At 38.2% G+C, this 16,454-nt stretch overlaps 1 protein-coding gene across 1 annotated transcript in view; it reads right to left on the bottom strand.

The window, feature by feature from the left end:
* Window positions 1–16,454, bottom strand: part of pdzd2 (PDZ domain containing 2) — a 120,107-nt gene that overhangs the window by 91,404 nt on the left and 12,249 nt on the right. The window contains exon 2 of the mRNA XM_052034328.1: window positions 7,292–7,434. Within this exon, the coding sequence (XP_051890288.1) occupies window positions 7,292–7,434 (143 nt within the window). The remainder of the gene's footprint in view (window positions 1–7,291; window positions 7,435–16,454) is intronic.

Raw genomic sequence — 16,454 nt, 5'->3', positions numbered from 1 at the left:
AAGTATTTCTAGCACTATCTGCTTTTATCTTGGATTTCAGATTTCCAGCATCAACAATTGTTGATTTTCAAATTCCTATCTCTGGAACAATAGTTCAATATCATAACTATGCTTCTCGACGTTTTCCTCTGTTACTGTTTTATATCAAAATTTTTAAACACTTAAAATGTTTTTTATATACATTGTGAATAAACAGTAACTGCAAATTATATAATTAGTAAATGACAAAAGAGGTGATTTTTTTTTATATCTATCTTGGCTCTGACTTGTCATATTTGTCTTTGTCCAGCCCATGCACAAAATATGCATTAGTCTGGTGCACCCAATGAGTCTAAGATAGCTTTCCTTGTCCATAATGATGAACATTGGACTGAATTCAAAATCAAAATTCACTCAGAGTTGGGCAGTTCACTTTTTTTTTACAGAATAGTTAGATCTTGAATATCTTGTAAAACACAGAACTCTTCCAAGCAGCAGTGCCCAGCTGATTAGTTGTCATTTCCTGAGGGTTAGAAAGCCTCACTGGCCAGCATCAAAGCTGGAAGAGAGATAAAGATGTGAGTAATAAATTTAATTGAGAGTCCTGTCTCCAGAGAGTGAGTTGGTCACCCAGTCCCTGATAAAAGTGAAAATGGGTAATTGTAAGGAGGGAGTGGCTTGGATTTCAAATATTCTAAGATCCCATCCAATCCAAGTTAATATTATAAGCACAGTGTCTCAAATTTTTGGCTTTCAAATTAAGGGTTTATGGTGGCTTGTGATAGATATCAATCCATCATTCCCTATCTAAGCTCTTTAATATAGAATTAAATTACCTGCTACCTTTCATTCATGCTAAGAAACAAATAGTTTATTAATGTTATTAATTTACCTGGGCATAAAATCTTAGAAAAGTTCAGTGATGAACTGAACAGTTGCCCCACTGAACAGTGGCTATCCTTCCTAGATTGATGGAGGTGGCCATGGTACCCAGAAACCAAGCAGATTTAAATCTTTTCAACCGCAGCCTTGGGGCAGAAAGTGGAAGGTGGTGGTAGGTCCTAAGGAGCAGTGCTGTAGGACTAGAGTTCCCACGGTGGACAACATTGATACTTTGTAAACTTCAACCCTTTCAGTCAGTCCCAGCTCAACTGTTGAAGACTTCAGTCTCGAAAGATATCTTCAGCTGGAGTTTTCTGATTTCTGGGGACATCATTGCTCTCATCATTTCTTCAGAAACTGCATCTCCATTGTATTCTTATTCACACAATGGGCAATCTTTTAATGGTGAGAATCCCAGCAGGTGCCCATTCTGTATCAGCAAGGAACCCAAACCCAGCAGAGAGACAAATTGTTTGTTGCGCCCAAAGTGGCTGGAAAATACATAAAGGGGAGCAAAGAGGACTGCAAGTGCCCCATTCCAAAGTGGAAAACACCCAGTCAGTCCACAAATCTGACAGATTCTATTAAAACATCATGGTGGGTTAAATAATTCCAAACTTAAATATAATTTTATTAGAGCTCCTTCACTTGCTGCTGCTTAGTGTTATAATTGCATTGTGGAACACCACTGGTCACAGACCTCCAATCAGAATAACACCCCTCCAACACTATCCTCTTATCTTCAATGGCCACACCAATTCTGAATCTAATCTACCGTTTCCATGTGCCTTAACCTCCTTGATCAGCCTACTATGAGGGACCTTGTTGAAAGTGTTACAAAAATCCACATATACAACATCCACTACATTGCCCTCATCAATCATCTTCATCACCTCCTCAAAAAAACTCAGTCAAGTTCATAAGACATGACCTGCCTTGCATAAAGCCATGCTGACTATTCCTAATAAGTCTATGCTTTTCCAGATGTGAGATGATCCAATCCCTAAGAATCTTCTCCAATAACATCCCCACCACTGATGTAAGCATCACTGGCTATAATTTCCTAGTTTGTCACTACTGCCTTTCTTAAACAGGGGAACAAGAAGGATATTCTCCAGTCCTCTGGGACTTCACCTGTGGTTAAAGAGGATACAAAGATCTCTGTCAAAGCCCCAGCAATCTTCTCTCTTGCCTCTCTGAATAACCTGAGATAGATCCCATCAGGCCCTGGTGATTTATGCATATTAAATGTCCTTCAATAGCCCCAGCACCACCTCCTTGCTATCAGCATACCCTAGAACCTCCCTACCACTCCCTGATCTCGTCATCTTCCATGTCCTTGTCCTGGTGAATACCAATGCAAAGTACTTGTTTAATAGCTTGCCCATTTCCCCTGACTCCAGAAATTCCTTCCTTTGTCTTTGAGTGGTCCTTCCCTCTCCCTAGTTACCCTCCTGATTTTAATATATATATAAAATGCCTTGGGATTCTCTTTAATCCTTTTCACCAAAGACATTCCATGGCCCCTTTTAGCCCTCCTGATCAAGTTCTCTCCCACTTCCTTTATATTCCTAAAAGGCCCTGTCTGATTTCAGCTTTCTAAACCTAACATATGCTTCCTTTTTCTTTTTAACTAAATTTGCAACACCTCTCATCAGCCAAGGTTCGCGAACCTTGCCATCCTTGTCTTTCTTCCTCACAGGAACATGTTGGTCCTGAATTCAGACCAGCTGGCCTTTAAACGACTCCCGCATGTCAGATGTGGACATATACAATAACGGCCACTCCCAATCTACTCTCCCCAGCTCCTGCCTAATACTGCTGTGATTAGCCTTTTCCTAATTTAGCACTTTCCCCAAAGGTCCAGTCTTATCCTTATCCATAACTATCTGAAAACTTAGAGTTATGTTTACTGTTTTGTAGATTTCTTCTGGATTTGTGCAGTTTCAGCCAAGTAACTGGAAATTTGAGCCTCAAAAAAACATCAATTAAACTTGCGTTGTCAATCATAATTTTCTTGTTGCTGTTTGTTTAAAAACCAAGAAAGGTTCAAGCATTTAACAAAGGTCAATGCAAGCTTTTTAATTGATTTCCTGTTTGCTTTGAAGGGCAGTTTGGCTCTCATGGATTACATTAATTTACTACAAGCCAATGACTAATCTACTGTCTAGTTCCAGGAGCTGAGGCAAACAAAATAAGATCAAACCACAGTTGTCTGCGAATCTCATGGGGAAAGGTTCTGAAGAAAATTTCAGTCTTACCTAGTCTGACACTTCAATGGTCTATTGAGGGAACTAGCTGAAGTGCCAATTTTTTTAGTTGAATGTGGCACTATTTAAAACTTGTGGGGCAACATTTATTCTTCAAATCGTATCACTAAAAAAGAAAAGGGTTAAAATTTAACTAGGGAGTGCCTGCTTTTTGGCTACTGCTGGAGTTTTCACAGATCAAAAGTAGCTGTGCAGCTTGTATGCACAATCTTGCCAAAGTCATGCCAATGCCATTTGGTGAAGGCCTTGGCAGGTGCATTCTAGATACCTTCAGGAAGTCTGCAACATTGGCAGATCACGACACCACGGTAGAACAATTGCTGATTGGACATTGGTATCTGGGAGCTCAATATTCCAGCAAATACCCTCTCCTAAATAAATACAGCTAAGCACCTTCTAACTTGCAGGAAGGACCCATCCATCAGTGCTTTTTAAAGAGGTCAGAAATACTTTATGAGCTCTTGCTCAGTTTTTTATGTTTTTGTTTCAGTCTTGCAAGTGTTTGGTGCTTTCTGGAATAGGTTCAAGTTGCAAAAGTCTACAGGGAGTGGTGTAACAGGTGCTGAAAGACATTTTGTTGACATCAAGGCTTCTGCGCAAGCTGTTTACTCCCTGCTGGGGTGGATTAATAGGCATTTCCTTGGAATGAAGTACGTGCAAAGGGCACACTGTAAAAAAGGTACTGGAAGAGGGAGGAGGGAGAAGGGCTCGAAGCGGCAGGCCTTATTTGCCAAGAATTGCTTAATTAGGAGAACAGGAGTGGTGGCAAATTTATTGCAAGTTAGGACGCGAAAAGCAGAGTTTTGGATTTCTTTAAGTTTGTGGAGGATAGAACTTTGGAGACCAGCTGAGAGTGTGCAGGTTTAGTCAAGTCCAGATGAAACAAAGCCATGGATGAAGGTATCAGCAGCAGATGAGCTAAGGCAGGGTTGGAATCAAATGATATAACAGGGTTCAAATTGACAGGCTTGGTGATGGACCAGATAAATATGTGGTTCAAAGCTCACCTTTGGGTCAAATATAATATTAAGGCTGTCACCATCATATAGTTGGCAAGGAGACCAATGGTGTCAGTGGCTAGGGATCAGATTTTGTTGCAGTGATCAAAACAAGGGTTCAATCTCAGTACTTTGACAAGTTAGTCACAACTGGTGCTGAAGCAGAGTTGGGCTTCATCAACGTGCAGAAACTGATACTGTACTCTCAGACCATAAGACATAGGAGCATAATTAGGCCATTCAGCCCATCGCATCTGCTCCGCCATTCGATTATGGCTGATTCATTTTTCTCTCTCAACCCCACTCTCCTGCCTTCTCCCTGTAACCTTTGACCCCCTTACTAATCAATAACCTAATCAATAACCTAATCAAGTGATCCGGTGTCATGACAAAAACCTTTCCCTCAATGTCAGCAAAACAAAAGAGCTGGTCATTGACTTCAGGAAAGAGGGTGGTGTACATGCAACTGTCTACATCAATGGTGCTGAGGTCGAGAGGGTTGAGAGCTTCAAGTTCCTAGGAGGGAACATCACCAATAGCCTGTCCTGGTCCAACCATGTAGACGCCATGACCAAGAAAGCTCACCAGCGCCTATACTTCCTCAGGCATATCCCCTTTGACACTCACCAATTTTTACCAATGCACCACAGAAAACATCCTACCTGGATGCATTATGGCTTGGTTTGGCAACTGCTCTGCCCAGGACCACAAGAAACTACAGAGTTGTGGACACAGCCCAGCGCATCACGGAAACCAGCCTCCCCTCCATGGACTCTATACTTTTCGCTGCCATGGTGAAGCAGCCAGCATAATCAAAGACCACACCTACCTGGGTCATTTTTTCTTCTCTCCTCTCCCATCAGGCAGAAGATACAGGAGCCTGAGGATCCATACCTCCAGGCTCAAGGACAGCTTCTATCCCACGATGATAAGACGATTGAACAGTTCCCTTATACGATGAGATAGACTCTTGACCTCACAATCTACCTTGTTTGACCTTGCACCTTATTGTCTACCTGCAATGCACTTCCCTGTAGCTGTGACACTTTACTCTGTATTCTGTTATTGTTTTTACCATGTACTACCTCAATACACTGTGTCATGAGTTGATCTGTACAAACAGTATGCAAGACAAGTTTTTCACTGTACCTAGGTACAAGTGACAATAATAAACCAATACCAATACCAAAACCTATCAACCTCTGCTTTAAATATACCCAATGACTTGGCCTCCACAGCCGTCTGTTTCAATGAGTTCCACATATCCACCACCCTCTGGCTAAAGAAATTCCTCCTCATCTCTGTTCTAAAGGGACATTCTTTTATTCTGAGGCTGTGCCCTCTAGTCCTAGACTCTCCCATTACTGGAAACATCCTCTCCACGTCCACTCTATCCAGGCCTTTCAATATTCAGTAGGTTTCAATGAGATCCCCCCTCACCCTTCTAAACTCCAGTGGGTACAGGCCCAGAGCCATCAAATGCGTCTCAGACATTAACCCTTTCATCCCTGGGATCATTCTCGTAAACCTCCTCTGGGCCCAAAACTTGCTCACAATACTCCAAATGCAGTCTGACCAACGCCTTACAAAGGCTCAGCATTACATCCTTGCTTTTATATTCCAGTCCTCTTGAAATGAATACTAACATTGCATTTGCCTTACTTACGACCAACTCAACCTGCAAGTTAACCTTTAGGTAATCCTACACTAGGACTCCCAAGTTCCTTTGCACCTCCAATTTCTGAATTCTTTCCCCATTTAGAAAATAGTCTACGCCTTTATTCTTTCTACCAAAGTGCATGACCATACACTTCCCTACGCTATATTCCATCTGCTATTCTTGCCCACTCTCCCAACCTATCCCAGTCTGTCTGCAGACTCCCTGCTTCCTCAACACTAGCTGTCCCTCCATCTATCTTTGTATCATCCACAAACTTGGCCACAAAACCATTAATTCCGTCATCCAGATCATTAACATATAACGTGAAAAGAAGTGGTCCCAACACTGACCCATGAGGAATACCATTAGTTACTGGCAGCCAACCTGAAAAGGGTCCCTTTATTCCCAGTCTTTGCCTCCTGCCAATCAGCCAAGCTTCTATCCATGCTAGTACCTTATCTGTAATAGCATGGGCTCCTATCTTGTTTAGCAGCTTCATGTGCAGCACTTTGTCAAAGACCTTCTGAAAATCCAAGTAAACAACAGCCACTGACTCTCCTTTATCTATCCTGCCTGTTACTTCCTCAAAGAATTGCAACAGATTTGTCAGGCAAGACCTTCCCTTGAGGAAACCATGCTGACTTCAGCCTATTTTATAACGTGCTTCCAAGTACCCTGAAACCTCATACCTAAACCTCAGGTGATGTGGCTGATGGGCAACATGTAAATGAAAAACAGCAGGTGGGGGCAGTGCATGAACAAATCTTTGTATGACACTTTAATAACAGTGTGGATTAACAAGTCAATTCAGGTGATTCCGCAATCATGATTGGGTGTTCAGGGAGTGTTCCTTGTCTGAACCACTGCAAGGAAAATCTTACGAGACATCTATGCTTCACTCAGGACATCTTCACAAAGGACATCCCCACTTAAATCTACCACCTGCTTGAGCCGTCTCCCTTTAAATTGAAGTTTAATTTTTGCTAGCTGCTCAATAAATTGGCCACTGCTGATATGTTCAGTCAATGAATAGTGTTGCTGGTGCTGGCTGGATGCTACAATCAATGCTTCAGTTGAACCATCAGTAATGCCTTTGTTCCAATGAATGAATGAATGTCAGTTTGCATTATGAATCCTGCACCCATTGATTTGATCATTGCAAACTGTTGGAAGTCTATGCAAAGACTGGCTGCTATGTTTCTTCCATTACTATAATTACAACTTTTCAATAGTACTTTTTTGGCTGTTGAGGCTGTCCTGAGATGAAGAAGGGTACTATATAAATGCAAGGTCCTCTATCAGCATTACATCTTTGAGATCTAAACAAATTCTAATTGTCTCTGAAACAAAACCTCATCAAAATTATGTCATAAAACTGAAACTGTGATAAAGTATATGACCACTCTTCTTTTTCTTTGGAACTGTTTCATGCATATTTCTAAGCAGTCTACTAAGTAACACAAGAACATGGTAACGTAACATTGTCAAATGCTTCCGATTACCTTTGTGCTGCTCCTCCTTCTTCGACAGATGTAATAATGATGCCATGGGGAGAACGTTTGGATCCTCGGCCTCCTGTGATCTGAATGCCAAGTCCATCCGAACCTTTAACCATGTGCATTTTCCAAATCTGGCAGCCTTCCCGCTGGAGGGTAGAGAGGGAAGAATTAGATAATATTATTCCGCTGTTAATAAATATTTATGGCAATGCTTCTTTTTTAAAAAAAATACAAGTATATTGTCCATACTGTTCATATTGGTATCCATCTGAGTCATAAGTTGCCTCATAGGCCAGCCCATATCTTCTTTGAAGATTCCCAGTGATTCAAAATCAACATACATCCTGAAGTGTTGAATAGATGAGTTAAACCATGTTGCTATACCCCACAGAGCAGAGTCAGTTTTTCAGAGGATGGTGGTTATCTGGAATGAGCTGCGATGGCAGGAGGGGCAGATACAATTACAACATTTAAAAGGCATCTGGACAGGTACTTAGATAGGAAAGGTATAGAGGGATATGGGCCTAATGCGGGCAAATGTTATTAGCATCGATCGGCGTGGACTAGGTGGGCTGAAAGGGCCTGTTTCTGTGCTGTATGATTCCATGACTCTAAAAGCCTCTTGAAACCTCTTTTCATGAATGCTACACAAATATTCTACCAAAGCATCTCAGGATGTGTTGGTGATGTCTGTTTCCCAGGCAGATGAAGTGCTTTCCAACATTCAAAGTAAGTTGATACATCTTTTCTCCTTCGATTCACGAAATACTCATTATGTTTGTAAGGCATAATACAAAGAGACGAATATCTGGAAGTCATCATTTCCAGGACTTTTGAAGGAAGTCGCAATATAAGAGCAAAAGATGAAGCAGAGCTGCTCTGTGGCACAGTGCCATCATATTCTGTGTCACAAATAGTGGAAAAAAACTGCTTTTCAAGACTTCAAGTTACATAAAATCCAAATATAAGAGTATCTTCAGACAGAGTTTATGTAGCTCTTTTTTTTTTGCTTGATTATAGGAAGTTGTTAGAGAAATGGCAATTATTGTCCACCCTAAATGTCCTCAGACTTGGTGACTTGCTTGTCAAATTCAGAAAGCAGTTAAGGGTCAACCACATGGAAGGGTCATCACATAGGAACAGTGGATTACCTTCCCCGAAGGACATGAGTGAAGTGGATAGGTTTTTACAAAAATCCAGTGGCTTCATAGCCAACATTATTTATTCTAGCCTTTATTTTAATTCCAGATTTATTTAATTGATTGAACTTAAATATTCAGTTTCCATGACAAGATTTGAATTCATCAAGATTCTTAATGCAGGTCTATTAAATGAACTACTATGCAATAATGTGATGACTTCCTTGTTACGTACATGCCAATGTATTAATGAGTGAAAAGGTAAGATTTAGTATATCCAAAGGAAACACATTGATACTGTTGATGATTCAGAGGTAGAAGGATTGAAAGCCATGCTTGCTCCCATCCACCATAGGCATATATGCATTTCAACCTGATTATTGATGTTGTTGCAGCAGCAAATCTATTAAAAGCTATTAAATTACCCCTTTGCTAATTTGGAGTGTCTGGAGATAATTGTCCCTCCTTATTGCCAGGTTTATAACACAATGGCAGATGCAGACTGTCTGGATCAGATTTCAGATAATCTCATTCACAGGTATTCTTTCATCTTGTAGTAGTTAAACCAAGTAATACTATATTCGAGATGTTTTAAAAAGAAACCCCGTCTGTAACTTGACTATCAGCCTGAGATTCAGTGGAGATCGACAGGTGACAGTTAGATACTTCTGTAGATTTCAGTTCCCTTTGGGGACGATATTTAGTTATTTCCTTTTGCAATAAAATTTCTCCACAGATGTGTAGCAGATTGCAAACTTAACAAGAATGTAGATTCTACTAAAAGTAAAGAAGAGGAATTTGGTGAGTAAGGAAATTTGTAAGAGGGTGATTTCATTTTATGATTTGGGTAAATTTTACCGTTAAGATTTCTTACCTTTAACATGAAACTTCACTTACAATATTAGTCAGAGGTAAACAAGCTGCCTGCCAGACTCACAGAAAATTAGGTAGTCAACTAGAACCAATTACGTGGCAATTACCATCAGCTGAATCTGAACATGGGTTGCTGGCAGTATAAATCTACATGGGCTCACAGAGAGTGGAGCTTTATTTCAGTGCATCCTCTCCCAAGTTGAAAGAACTGGAATTTGGTGAATCAGGAAGAACACAAGGAAATAGGAGCAGGAATAGGCTGCTAGGGTCCACAAGCCTGCCCCACCATTCAACATGATCATGGCTGATCTATGCTGGCCTTAATTCCTTATCTGTGCTAGTTCCCCATAACCCTCAATTCCTTGATCTTTCAAATATTTATTGATCTCCTCCTTATATAGTTCTAATGACTTGGCCTCCACCGCCTTCTGGGGCAGGGAATTCCAGAAATTCATAACCCTCTGAGAGAAGAAATTTCTACACCTCAGTTTTAAATGACTGGCCTCTTATTTTGTAGTGGTGTCCCCTCATTGGCGACTCTCCTACTGGTTAAAACATCTCAACATCTACCCCGTCAAGCCCTCTTAGGATTCTGTATATTTGAATATGGTCACCCCTCATTCTTCTAAACTCCAAAGAATACAAACCCAGACTGTTTAACCTCTCTTGGTCAGTCAACCCTCTCATCCCAGGAATTAGCCTGGAGAATCTCCTTTGGATTGCCTCCATTGCTACTACATCCATTTTTAGATGAAGTGATCAAACCTATGCATGGTATTCTAGGCGTGGCCTCACCAACACCCTGTACAACTTTAACAAAATCTCCCTATTCTTAAACTCCAACCCCCTTTGTGATAAGTGCCAACATGCTGCTTGCCGTCTTAACTATTTATTGGGTACGCCTGCTAACTTTTTGTGATTCATGCACTGCAACACCTTGATCCCTCTGAACTTCACTCACTTGCAGTCTCACTCCATTTAAGTAATAATCTGCCTTTTGATTCCTCTTACCGAAGTGCAAGGCCTGACTCTTCCCCACATTAAGCTCCATGTCAGGTTTACACCTAATCACTCAATCTCTCTGCATCCTGTTGCAGAATCACAATGTCCTCAAAAGAGAGCTGCTTGGAACACAAAAAATATGCAAGGTTTCTATTGATACTTAACAATGCAAAGTTAACAAAGTGAGCATTGGTTGAATAGAAAGTGAGCCTGGGGAATTAATAATTGAAAACAAGGAGGTAACAGGTGAATTAACTTGCATGAGTCTTCACAATACAGGATACAAATTACATGCCAGAAATACTTGGTAAATAGGAATTGGAAGAACAAGAGGGTCTCAGGAAAATTACAATTACCTAGGCAAATTGTTGGAAATACTGGGTTACAAGTCTTTGGATCTTGAGGGAGCTCATCTAAATCAGATAGCTGATGCGCAAAATTCCCTAGATTCTGGGAATGTTCTATTAGATTGGAAAATAGAAAATGTAATCCTTTATTTGAAAAAGGAGAGAGACAGAAATCAGGAAACCACAGGCCAGTTGGCTTAGCATCTGTCTTGGGGAGAAAAAAGAAGCAAGGAAAGAAACTGCAGTCTCCAAATATAATTTTGCAATACTGTTTGGTATTCAAAATCTCCTTTTAAGAATATTCTGAGGGATGACGTGTATCATCATTTAGAGAGACAAAGAATAATCAGCAACAGTCAGCAAGGATTTGTTAAGGAGGGGTCATGTCATACACTCTACCATAACGGCATTTTTGAGATTGTACAATGTGTGCTAATGAGGACAGAAGATTTGATCTTGTATACATGTATTTTAGCAAGGCATCTGAGAAAGTCTCACACAACAGATTGATCAAGAAATAAAAGTTAATGGGATCCAAAGGAAAGTGGAAAGTTGGATTAAAGATCTGATTCAGAGTCAGAAAGAAAAGGTTTTTTTAGTGATTGGGAAATTGTTTGTAGTTCTGCAGGGCTCAGTCTAGACCTCCAACTTTTGTTGTGTTAAAAAAATGGTTTTGGACTCAAATGTGTCATGGTATTTACACAGTCTAGTTGTTGAAATGATCTATGTAAAAAAGATCCCAAACAGATTATTTAACACTATAGGAGAAGCCTGCTGGTCATTAACGGAGTAACAGCTATTTGCCATTGCTCCCATTCTATCTAACTTTTTCAACCTGGTTTGACTCTACTATGACTTCAAGGAGTGCCAAAGGTACTAAAATTACCAAGGAAGATGACCCTCCTGCATCTTTGGAATCTATTTTACAACTGCTTTGAAAACATATAGATGATTCATCAAAGCAATTTCAACAATTTCAACAACAATTTCAACAGCTGAATTCCAAGTTGAACTCTATTAAAAAAAACTTTACACGATCATGATGAACGAATTAAAGTGAATGAAGCAACTCTTTCGGTCTTGGATGAGAAAATTGATGATCTAGAAAAGCTTCATAAAAAGCAATCAAAATCTAATGAAAAATTAAAGCAGAACATCATTGACTTAGAAAACAGAAGTAGAAGAAACAATCTATGGATCCTAGGTCTTAAAGAGTCAGTTGAAGGTAACCAGCCTACGGAATTCTTTGCAAACCTTTTGGCTCAATTATTTCCTACTTTAAAATCTCCACCTAAGATTGATCAAGCATGGAGATCTCCATCGTACAAACCTCCCATGGAAGGCAGACCCAGGTCAGTCATTATCTCTCTGCATGACTTTCAAATTAAAGAGTTTCTAATTTGTGACTCCCGTCGAAGAGGAATGATTAATTGCCAAGACATCAAGATAAGAATTGTTGAAGATTACTCACCCGAGGTTATGAATGAACGTGTCAAATTTAAAAAGGTCATGTCGGAACTTTATAACAAAGGCTTTAAGCCCTCTCTGCATTACCCTGCAAGGCTTAGAATTATTCTGAAAAATGGCTCGCAGAAGTGGTTTTGCTCGGTTGAAGAAGTTCAGGATTTTCTGGAAGCTGAGGATTGAATGATTCTGTACTTTTCTGCATGAACATTTATTGTTTTTACTTTTGGTAACCCCTTACTAATATCTTAAATGTCTAGGTATTTTGATTTTTGATCTTTTTTTGATATGTTACTATATATATTCTTTTGAGGTTTTTTATTAACAAGATTTAATTAGGATACTTGTTATTTTATAATTTTGAAACTATGTTTTATTTTGTAATTTACTGTTTTGACTGGGTTGGAATTACCTAACCTTGAAACATAGGGAGCAGGATTGTTTGGTTTTAATTTGCTGTCTGTAGTCTTAGCCGCTGGCCGTCTATTGGTCGGCTTTCTGTCTTTGGGTGGTGGGGGGGGTTGGGTTCTTTCTTGTAAGCTGTTTTGGGCTCTCAGCCAAGTCTGTTGCTTAGTTACCATATCTGAAAGTTCACTGTTTGGTTTGAATCTACATTCCAGTATGGTTTGTTTATTATCCCCTTTTTAAATTGCATTTAAACAATATTAAAATGGATTAATTTGCTTAGTTTTAACGTGAAAGGGTTAAACCACCCTGTGAAACGAAATAAGATTTTTGCCTATATTAAAAAATGCAAAGTCCCAGTTATCTTTTTACAAGAAACTCATACGTAATTGTGATATTTCACGTTTTTTAGTCAATGGAAAGGGTTGCAATTTCATTCCTCTTTCCGAGCTAAAACTAGGGGGGGGGTTTCAGTTTCATTTGTTCAACATAAGGTAATAACTGATACTAATCGTCGTTTTGTTACAGTATCAGGAAAATTAGATAATAGATTAATGGTATTTGCCAATATTTATGTTCCGAATATGGATGACCCGGGATTTTTTGAATTATTTTTTGCACTCTTGCCAGATTTGAATCGTTATTCTCTGGTTTTAGGAGGAGACTTTAATTGTTGGTTATATTCAAGGTTAGATAGGTCATCTACTAAACCAGCAGTTCTCAATAAATCAGCTTTATTTCCTCAATCGTTTTTAATGAAATCTGGCGTTACTGATGTGTTCTGTTTTTTTTTACATCCAAAAGACAGGGAATATTCATTTTTCTCTCATGTTCACCATACATATTCCAGGATTGATTATTTTTTTTATTGATAATCAAATGATTCCATCAGTTCGATCCTGTGAATATAAAGAGATTGCTCTTTCAGACCATGCTCCTGTGTTTTTATCCTTAAACCTCCCCGGACTCCCTCAAACAAACAGACTTTGGTGTTTTAATTTAAATTTGTTATCTGATAAAGACTTCTAAAATTTTTGGAGAAAGAAATTATTTTTTCTTTAAAGTGAATACGCCGAGAGAGACTTCCAGTCTTATTATATAGGATACTTTTAAAGCCTTTATTAGAGGACAAATTATCTCTTATATGGCAAGCGTTAAGAAAAAAAGCTAACAGCGAGAGAATTGATTTAGCTAATCAAAAATATGCTTTGGATCCAAATCCTGTTTTAAACTAAATATGATCTCCTTCTAACATATCCAATTGAGAGTCAACTTTTAAAAGATAAAAGTCCATTTTATATTCATGGAGATAAAACAGGTCAATTACTGGCTAACCAATTAAAAACTTCTATTGCTAGACAGCAAATTAAAGAAATTTGTAAAGTTAATGGTGAAAGGACTGCTGATCATTCAGAAATAAATGATACTTTTAGAGAATTTTATTCTAAACTTTATCATTCTGATTCTCCTAAAGACGATATCGCAATGAATAATTTCTTTGACCAATTAAACATTCCTACACTTTCTGCTGATAACTGAAAACAATTGGATCAATCTATTGCTTATGAGGAAATTGCCAAGGTTATACGTTCATTGCACTCTGGAAAGACTCCGAGTCCTGATGGATTTCCTGGAGAATTTTATAAGGCCTTTTCTTCTTTGCTAATACCTAATTTATGTTCTGTTTTTCTGGATTCTTTTAAATTGGGTAGGTTACCACAATCTTCTCATGAAGCCTCCATTTCACTTATTCTTAAGAAAAATAAGAACCCAACAGAATGTTCTTTGTACAGACCAATTTCTTTACCTAATGTTGATGTTAAAATTTTATCTAAAGTTTTGGCCCGCAGATTGGAAAATATTTTACCCTCAATTATAACAGATGATCAGGCTGGTTTTATTAACAATCGTTATTCCCATTTTAATATTCGTCGTTTACTGAATATTATCTATTCTCCCTCTAAGGAAATATCGGAATGTGTGATATCTCTAGATGCTGAGAAGGCCTTTGATCGGGTTGAATGGAGCCACTTATTTAAAACTTTAGAGAAATTTAACTTTGGGCCCGATTTCATTCAATGGATTAAATTACTTTATTTACCTCCTTCTGCTCGTGTTCTTACTAACTTTCAAAATTCTAAACCTTTTAAACTTCAACGTGGGACCAGACAGGGATGCCCTTTGAGCCCTTTGCTATTTGATTTGGCTTTAGAACCTTTAGCTATTGCTCTTCGAGAATCTACAGATATTGCTGGTATCTTTAGAAGAGGTATTACCCACAAAGTTTCGCTCTATGCCAATGATTTATTGTTTTTTATCTCTAATGTTGAGACCACGTTACCTCCTTTGCTTTCTCCATTTTCCTGTTTTAGCCAGTTTTCGGATATAAATTGAATTTACGCGAGAGTGAACTTTTCCCTTTGAATAATCTGATGTCATATGATACTAACCTTCCTTTTAAAATTGTAAGAAGTCATTTTATCTATTTGGGTGTAACAATTACTAAAAATTATAAACACTTATTTAAAGAAAACTTTTACTTTATTGAATTATGTGAAAAGGGTCTTATCAAATTGGTCACCCCTCTCTATATTGTTGATTGGCCGAATTAATTCTATTAAAATGAATATTTTACCTAAATTTATATACGTACCTATTTCAGGCTTTACCTGTTTTTATTCCTAAGTCCTTTCTTGACTCTCTTGATTCAATTATATCTGCTTACATATGGCAAAACAAACATCCTAGATTAAATAAAGTTCACTTTCAGAAAGTTAAAAAGAATGGAGGTTTTGCCTTACCTAATTTTAGGCTTTATTATTGGGCAGTCAATATACAAAGTATTACGTTTTGGTTACACTATATTAATCATGAGGCCTGTCCAGTATGGGTTTCTTTGGAAGCTAATTCTGTTAAAAAAAATTCTATTATTTCTTTACTTGGCTCTTCACTTCCTTTATCATTAAATAAACTAACTGATAATTTGGTAGTTAAATATGCTTTGAGGATTTGGCTACAATTTAGAAAATATTATGGTTTATTGAGACTTTCTTTGTCTAGTCCATTTTTGCTAATTGTTTTTTTAAACCTTCTGTGACTGATGTAGTTTTTAAAAAGTGGTATGGATTGGGTATTACTTGTTTTCAGGATCTGTTTGTTGAAGGAAATTTTTCTTTGTTTGAACAATTGTCAACTAAATATAGTTTACCAAAAACCCACTTTTTTCGATATTTACGAACTGGAGACATTCTCCAATCTCAATTACATACATTCCCTATGAGTCCTGCTAAGAACTTACAAGATGTAATTCTTAATTTCAAGCCTTTTTATGATGGCTCAATATCCAATATTTATGGTAGGTTATTAGGAATGAGTAAGGTTCCTTTAGACAAAATTAAAAATGCTTGGGAACAAGATTTGCAGATTTCAATTTCTGAGGAAACTTGGAGTGAAATTTTTAAATTGGTCAATACTTCATCATTATGCATGAGTCACTCCCTCCTTCAGTTTAAAGTGGTTCATAGAGTTCACCTGTCCAAAGACAAGCTATCTCGTTTTTATTTGGATACATCTCCTTATTGTGATAAATGCAATAATGGAGAGGCTTCTTTAATCCACATGTTTTGGACATGTCTGAGTCTTAAAAAATACTGGATTGAGGTATTTCAAACATTTTCTGTGCTTTTTAAAATAAATTTTAAGCCTAATCCTCTGACTGCATTATTTGGGATTGTAGGAGAAAAAGATATAATTTTGGAGACTTCTGAGCTACACGTATTGGCCTTTGTTTCTCTTTTTGCCAGGAGGGCTGTGTTGCTTAAATGGAAGGAAGTTACTCCCCCTACTCACGTCCAATGGCTACAGGATGTTATGTGATACCTAAATTTAGAGAAGATCTGTTGTTCAATTTCTGAATCTAATTTAGACTTACAAACA

This window comes from Pristis pectinata, chromosome 2 (genome assembly GCF_009764475.1).
Source record: "Pristis pectinata isolate sPriPec2 chromosome 2, sPriPec2.1.pri, whole genome shotgun sequence".
Lineage (NCBI taxonomy): Eukaryota > Metazoa > Chordata > Chondrichthyes > Rhinopristiformes > Pristidae > Pristis > Pristis pectinata.
This window is presented reverse-complemented; position numbering and strand designations above follow the sequence as displayed.